At 34.7% G+C, this 8,663-nt stretch overlaps 1 protein-coding gene across 1 annotated transcript; it reads left to right on the top strand.

The window, feature by feature from the left end:
- The first annotated feature begins 244 nt into the window (after positions 1-244).
- Positions 245-4,585, top strand: LOC125075357 (zinc finger protein 729-like). The gene is made up of 2 exons (XM_047687089.1): positions 245-525; positions 1,998-4,585. The coding sequence occupies exon 2, from the start codon at positions 2,007-2,009 to the stop codon at positions 3,393-3,395; it is 1,389 nt and encodes a 462-aa protein (XP_047543045.1). The 5' UTR covers positions 245-525; positions 1,998-2,006; the 3' UTR covers positions 3,396-4,585.
- Positions 4,586-8,663: the final 4,078 nt, after the last annotated feature.

Here is an 8,663-nt window from a genome sequence, read left to right as displayed (position 1 = left end):
TAATTATATACATATATAACAAATTTTTCAAATTAATCTTGTCATTTATTTTATTAAATAAAAATATAATTACCAGCTATATCATATAAATACTATTAAAAATGTAAAAGAAATTTGTAGTAATATAAAATGTAGTTCTGTAATTTTTTTATTCATTTGTTTATTATTTTTATTATTAAAAAATTTATTAATTTAATTGATTTTGCATCTGTGAGCTTTCGTAATGTCAATTGTCAAACAACAATTTTTCGTGGTCTAATTTGCCGTGAATTTTTATTAAAATAATATAATTTTAAATCATATATTTTAAAAATAAGTAACATTATTGTGTTTTCTTTTATTCTAATGTTATTTTATTATTGTTTATAAGCTTACATTGACGCCATGTTGACTAAAAATCGCTTGAGGCGTAATGGCACTTTAACTATCTTAAAGCATAAATTCTATTGTTGAGTAAGGATTTTTACGGAGTTATGACGTGTATCAGTGTTTAATAAGTTAGCTGGAAACCGCTATCGGTTAAAAGTGAGTACGGTAAATATTTATTAAATCCGTTAAAACTTTTACGAGAAATATTTTCTGTACTTTTCAATATTTTTGATGTTTAAAGTTAGCCCATGTCATAGGTAACTTCATAGCAATGAAAGCAACACCCAGTTATGTTTCTTATGGATTATTTTCTCCGTATAATGAGTAGATATGACATTTAAAACTCACAAGTTTTGTTTAAAAAAAAAATAATCTAATACAACAATTTTATTCCACCAAGTACATTGTTTATCATCAAGAACTTTTTGTTTACATACATTCAAAGCATTTTGGTGTGATTTTGAAATACAATTGATATTTTTAATATCTTATTTCTGTGTTTAGAGTTTTTATATACTTACCAAGGATAATTTTAAATAAATGTTATCAGTGCAAAATTAATGCCTGAATTTTCTCAGTCGTAGACGATGAAATTTCCGCTTTAATCTTAGTTGTAATCAGAGTTACATTGATTGTTAACAGATAGCCTATATTACTCCATCAAAATATATACTTATTATTTGTTCCATATTTTAACAAAGGATGAATTATCAAACCATAATATTTATTAGTAGGTATAGAATAGCTGTATAATAGTAATAATTGTAAAGATACAGTGTCAGCGTATAAACACACAGCAGGACAAAGGCCTCCTCCTCAGATGGACAGACTGACCGACACTTGGGCAAAAATAAAAAAAATAGTGTCTTTTGTTTGAAAATCATGTTAAATGTGTAAATTGCGGAATCATGAAAATTTATATTTAGGGCTTATGTTAATGAGTTAAGGACAGATGTATGATATTTTATAAAAATGAAACACCTAAGAGGATGATTATTACGCTTCTGCTTATAAATTTTACTTCTAAAAATAAATTAAATTCAAATACCCTTGTTCACTTGGGTGGTGGTGGTTTTACATACACAGCCATTTAGTAAAAAGTGGTTATTTTAATATTACAAACGGACACTCCAATTTTTTTTGGCTTTGTGTAAGCCCATCTGGGAAGGTACCACCCACTTATCAGATATTCTACCGGCAGTACTCAGTATTGTTGTGTTTTGGTTTGAAGGGTGAGTGAGTTCATCTTAGTTCCCAAGGTTGGTAGCACATTTGCGATGTCAGAAATGGTTAATATCTCTTGTCTTTGGTTGATGACCCCTTACTAGGTGACCCATTAGCTCGTCCGACAACTTATATCATATAAAAAGAAAGAAAATTTTTGTAGTGGCATAAGCTTTAAACCTAGTCTTTAAGAGGAAAGGAAATGTTAGCCTAGAATTGTGATGTTTGTCGGTTACTTTGAAGGGAATTTAATCAAATGCCCTAAAAATACCTTAAAATGGTTCTTCATTTTATTAATGTACATAGTCAAAAACAATCTCAGCATTACCCAAATTAAATATATGTTTTGTCCGTATGTCAGGTATGTAAAAATTAATAATGAAACTTCTTTTGTTTTCTTCCAGATTATAACAATGGAGGAGCCAATGTTCCAACAACCAAAAATGGAAGATGTGTATCCTTCGAAAATAGAGGGACACTTCCTTGATGCGAAACCCCAGGATCAATACCCCCCAGCTATGCCTGAAGATTATGCTATGCCTAAAGAAGAACTCGCGTACCCACCTCCTAAGGTCGAAGATCAAATCATACCAAGACCCGGCCCTATGCCCAATCGGCCCCCCACGAAATTCATAAGCGTCACCAGCTCAGCATTAACCGAAGAACAGAGAGCCATGTATGAGTCTGTTCTATCGACTTGGAAACCAGTTATGTTTCCAAAACGGACCAAGCGATACATATGCCAGAAGTGCAACAAGGAATTCAAGAACTACCAAAACCTATACCTCCATACGACAAGGGTGCATTCTTCCGAGGAGTCAGCGGTTATCTGTGACATATGTGATAAAACATTTAAGAATAAACACTATTTATACATGCACCGGATGAACAAACACTACTCCGACTCGGAGAAGTGCTATTGCCAGTTCTGTCTCCAGGAGTTTCGGACGAGGCGAGCCCTACACATGCATGTTAAGCGTATACACCCAAACACATTGCCAGAAATAAAATGTCCGGAGTGCGGTAAAGAGTTCGCCGTGCCGTACAAGTTGAGATATCACATGGACAATTGCCACAGACCCGACAAAGACAAATATAAGTGTCATATCTGTCAAAAGTTGTACAAAAGTCACCTGAATCTGAACAGACATCTCCATTTCCAGCACTCGCAAGTGGAGAGACATCCGTGCGTGTTTTGCCCGATGACGTTTAAATCTCGACACCATATGAAACGGCACATCCTAAACATACATCCGCCTCTCGAGTCCAAGGTGACCTGTCCCGAATGCTTGAAGGAGTTCAAGAACGATCAGTACTTAAAGGAGCACATGCAAGTTCACACGTCCTTCGAGAAGAAGGTCAAGTGTGACTTGTGTGATAAGTTCTTTCATTCAGCGGTACGTTTGAAGAAGCACAAGAAAATCGTGCACCCGAATAAACCGAAGATACGCTGCGAGAAGTGCGACAAGGAGTTCGCGCACGCGCACTACCTGCGCCGCCATAACAACTCGGTACACGTTGAAGTCGATGAAAGCAACTACCAGCACGAATGCGATCAGTGCGGAAAGAAATTCAAGATCAAGAGATACCTGAACAACCACTTGCAAAGACACGAGCAGCAGCACCTGAAACGCATATCGCAGATGGTGAAAACGGTTATGGACGACGGGGAAGCCCCACCAAAGACGACGAAGAAACGGGGAAGGCCCCGAAACGCCAGGAAGGAAATCGAGTTCATAAAATGCGAGCCGGTTTCCAGTTCCGAATCGGAATCCGGCGAAACGGATTCCGAATCAGAATAATTGTTTTCTTAAAACCAATTTACTTAACATTTAGCTTAAAATATGAGCATTTTAAATAAGATACGTTAAAATATACCATTCTTCAGAGGAACCTCAGTCGGGGTGCTAATTGCAAGGTCAAAGCAATAACTCAGAAATGATTAACCAATTTTTTCAACTAGTTAATGCTAGCTCATTTTGAACGGATAAAAGTTAGGGCATAATATTTTTAAATGGTAATTATCGATGTTTAGCTAAGTATCAGAGAGTTTGAGAAATATTTCCGGGGATAAATGATGAATTTGGGATGGGATAGGGGTGAAGTTTTCGAAGATCGTTTCGACGTTCACTGAAATGCAAGATGGTTTTTGAGTTGTTTTCAGAGAGTCGTATTTGTCGTTAAGCTTAAAACTAGTACTAATTTCGCCATTAATTATGTCTTTTAAAGTCTTAAAAAACGGTGACGAAATGGCTGGAATTCTTATTGAACCAATTTTTTAAATCGTTTTATGTAGTAACGGACGTTTAAATTTTCTGATGGCATTAAGATTCTGGAATAATGAGCTCTACAGAAATATTTCCGTACGCGTTATCGAACAGCTTAGTTTTCGTAACAGTAATCATTTTATGGCTGTACGAATAGATGAACATCACAAACTTTCAGCTCCTGATCCACCCATTTAGGGTGTAGAAAGAAATGTCCATGTAAAATTCCTAACCTTAAGGGTTGTTTTTTTTTTCAAAAATTTCGGGAGCATGTCCTTCAAATATGACTTTTTAGGGTATGATTTCCAAAAATCTTCAGTCAATAAGATCTAAAATTTATATTTTAGTTAACAGCACGAATTATATTTTTCGTTGACATTAAAATTGATGTACGATAGTTTTCTTTCCAAAAAGCTATGAAATACAATGAAATATTCTTTAACTTATAAGCGCTTAGGGCTTACGCGTGCAAAGGTTTTAATTATGTTTAATGCCATCAGAAAACTTTTAAACTTAACGTTCCGTCGCTGAGAGGATGCGTGCTTGACGTCTGTCAAAGTGACATAAGAATTTACGAAACTGTTACAATTCGGTGAAATATCATTCACAGAGAGTCCACTTCTATTATGCCTTCAAATTAAATTAAGCCTGTAATCTCGACAGCACCGATCAATCTCCATCGTGTCTTCTCCATCGCACGTGACATTGGCGAAATAATCTGTGCCCTCTTGGCACAAATAAAAGCAAAACTAAAAAAAAAAATATCATTCATAGCGAAAGTTTCGATCGGCGTTGCAGAACTATCGATAGATGACCTCGAAAACTATTCAGGATATCGATAGTACTATCGATAGTATCGATAGTTTTGGACTATCGATAGTTTAGGTTAAAAGTATACTATCGATAGTATTGCTCATGGGGAGCTATCGATACTATCTCTAATACCTTAACCATCGATAGGGGACTATCGATATGGAACACTTGTTTCGATATTATTCGTGAGTAGGGCAAATAAAACATATTTGTACCGTTAATTCGATGACTGATCTCTCGGGAACGTATTCTCTCCGCGACCGGATCTCAGCCGTGTATTTATTGTTTTAAATTCATCTGCATATATACGTTACTGTAAAAGCTCGGAACTACGGTAAATCTTAAGATTTTCCAGTAAAACCTAAGATTTGCCGATTATGAATGGTAAATGTCCATAAAACTTTGTGATTCGAACTTTTACCATCATTCAATTGGTAAATCTTAGGATTTACATGTTAGGTTAGGTTAGGTTGGAATGGTAAAAGTCGGAAAGAGTAAGAAACACTTTATAATGAATACTTACATTTATCAACTCATGTCGGTAAATCTTAGGTTTTACTGGAATAGATTTACGGTAGTTCGAGCTTTTACAGTAACATGTGCATTTAAATGTGCGGTGCATATGATTTTTAAAAAGGAACTATCTCAGTTGAGTAGAACATTAAACATGAGTTAACAAGTGATATATCTTGAATGACGTGGTCAGTTGGCGCGTTTGTCGTTTATTTTATGTTACGTGGTCACTTCGATGGTCAAGATTTATTATGAACGTGATCGCGTCTTATATTAATTTGTAAATAAGTTTTATATGTAATTTTATTAATCTATGTATCGTTAGATTATATTATTTGTAAAGTTAATTTGGTATATAACAAAATTAGACGTATGTTTGGTTTCTTATTAAAGTGTTGTATATTATTAGGGTGGCTATAATATGTTCTATTTCCGTTAGTTAAGGGGGGGGGGGGGTAAATAAGTTCTGAGGTAGTTCCGCGTTGGATGTTTTTTTAATATGTAAATAATTTACTTAAAAATTGTCTATTTGTAAAGATATATTTCATTTTAAAACAAATCTTTATCGTAAGATAGAATATCGTAAATTTTTCCTATTATGCACTAATTATTTACTTTGTTATTACAAATAAATGGTTTAACATAAGTTTTTATGTTCTTTTCTGGACGTTTATTTATTTATTTTATTTATTATCAAATCAAAATGTACTTTATTCGAGTAGGCTTTTACAAGCACTTTTGAATCGTCATTTAATAAACTATATTAAGTGAAGTTCTCACCGGTTCGGAATGTAGATTCTACCGAGTAGAACCAGCAAGAGACTCAGTAGCATTAGCATTAGCAGCCTGTAAATTTTCCCACTGCTGGGCTAAAGGCCTCCTCTCCCTTTGAGAAGAAGGTTTGGAGCATATTCCAGTACGCTGCTCCAATGCGGGTTTGCGGAATACACATGTGGCAGAATTTCGAAATTAAACACATGCAGGTTTCCTCACGATGTTTTCCTTCACCGCCGAGCACGAGATGAATTATAAACACAAATTAAGCACATCAAAATTCAGTGGTGCCTGCCTGGGTTTGAACCCGAAATCATCGGTTAAGATGAACGCGTTCTAACCACTGGGCCATCTCGGCTCTGACTGACTGGGCCATCTTGAGACTCAGTAAATACTCTTTTTCAACATTTTTATTGTTAATCGTAACCCTATTCTGAATCATTATTATATCACAACCGGTAGAACGTAGATGAGAAGGGCCGAAGATCGGACTCAGTGGCGCGCCTTGGGGGGATAGGCTATTTGACAATGCGAAAAATAAAGTGTCAATTATTAAATATATTATGAGTTTAAAAATGGTTACTTATTAACGAAAGTTGAAAGCAAAATGAATTTATTCAAAAATCCATAAATAAAAATGCATTTTTTTAAACGTTTGTCACGTGACACAAAACGCTCCCGATCGGTCGGGCTTATAATGACGTCACTTGCTCGTTAACCTCGTTTGCCTACTGTATGTGGATTGTATGTGCCACAGATTACAATACAGGCAAGTGACGTCACCGACCCCATTGCAGCGCCATATTGTCAAAGTAACGTTTTCGCGCGCTATTTAAATAGGCATTTTTTAATTTGATATTTTTCAGCAAATATGTACTAGAATTAAAAAAAAAAATAACTTACCGGGTTTCTTAACCTCTGCTCTACTAAATAACATAAAATGGATTTTAAGAACCAGTCAAATAGCCTATTATACAGGCTGATCATGATGACGATGATAATAGCACTCGTGACTGTATTTATGCATCAGCGTTACAACAGTGTGTAGGGAAAGCTAGGAAAATTATCATATTAAAAATAATTTCATTGGAGCGAATTATTTGGACTCTATGAGATTTAGAAGTCAAATATCTGTATGCATCTCTTGAAATCGAATTAAATCTAAATGGTCTTTATTATGTAGGCTCGTAAAATTACAGTAATTAATAACCTATAATAAAAAAAAAGTAAAGCTATAATTGATTCGAAATGGAAGTCGAAGCTACTTTTTACGTTATGAGTTTTCTTTAGTTACACGTGCTAAAAAAAACACGCCTGTGTAAGTTCTATAAACGTGTTATGAAAAAAATTATGTGTGAATATTTTTGATTCGCGCTCAGATTGATATTAAACTACACGTTGGAGTTGCTCGCTGAACCGCCAATAAATTGTCTAGTCACTCTAAATTAAAACTTCATAGCTTCGATAAACAATACCGATAGATAACGTTGCACAGAGCTTCCTATTACCAATTCTCGATTATGCTGGCACTTGCTATGGTTGATTTAAAAGAGCAATTAAACAAGCTTGAGTCGCAAAAGCTCAAGTGGCTCCCAATTCGCTGTCTGTTCAGGCTGTTCGTCTGTGGAACTCTCTTCCTGTTTAATTAAGACGTGCACAATTACTCGCTTCATTTAAAATCCTCAAACAATACTATCTCGCACGTTAATGTTGTATATTTTAACGAGAATTTTAGTTTAAATTTATATCTGATTAGACACACACATATAAATGTATGTATCAGATACTGTAGATTATTTTATTTTAAATATAGAATTATTTCATTGTAATGTTATGTCATATTATCATATATTATGTTTATATCTGTGTCCACCACTTTCTATATCTGTTTCTTGCCTCTACCTTAAGGTTCCTTGGAAGAGATCTTGTGCATCTTTCTTACGTGACTAAATGATGTGTTTACTGGTGTACAATAAAGAGTATTTTGATTTTTTGATAACGTCTTATGAACAAAAACACAACTCAAATATTGCACCGACTGACTATACCATCAAATATAGAATAACGACGTAAATGCTTAATAATTTCAACGTAAACTATGCCTTCTACAATAACTTTCCGAACGCACGCGAAACGTCAAACATGGCCGCCCGTTGAGCTGTCATGTCATTTAATTTCGTGGATTTAATATCGAAATATCTCGGTTATACGAATTATGTTACGGAACTTGAGGATTTATGTGTTGTCGACTAAAATTAATTATTTTTAATCTATAATAATTGTGGATAGGTTTCGATATGAACGAAATTATTAATATAAAACTTCGTACCACAGTTATTAGGGGCCATTCATTTATTACGTGAGACGATTTAAGGAGGGGGTCGACCATGTCTTATGTTTTCTTACAAGGGGCTGGGAAGGAGTCTCGATAGTTATATAGTTATTACGTAAGATAAACTATATGCGAAAAGTTAAAATTATTTGAAAAAGGTTCAATTGTCGAGGTTCGCTCGGATGCGGATGATAAACCAAACGTGTATTCATTTTTTCCTTAAGATTCTTACGTAATAAATATTAAACAGGGGGGAGGGGGTCGGCCTATTCTGATTTTTTCTTATACTAGAGGGGGGGGGGGGGGGAAAAACAAGCGAAAATAGCTTTACGTAATAAATGAATGGCCCCTAATCATTATATATTAAAGGT

Source organism: Vanessa atalanta, chromosome 30, assembly GCF_905147765.1.
Source record: "Vanessa atalanta chromosome 30, ilVanAtal1.2, whole genome shotgun sequence".
Classification (NCBI taxonomy): Eukaryota; Metazoa; Arthropoda; class Insecta; order Lepidoptera; family Nymphalidae; genus Vanessa; species Vanessa atalanta.
The sequence above is the reverse complement of the archived record's forward strand: the minus strand, read 5'-3'. Positions and strand labels throughout refer to the sequence as shown.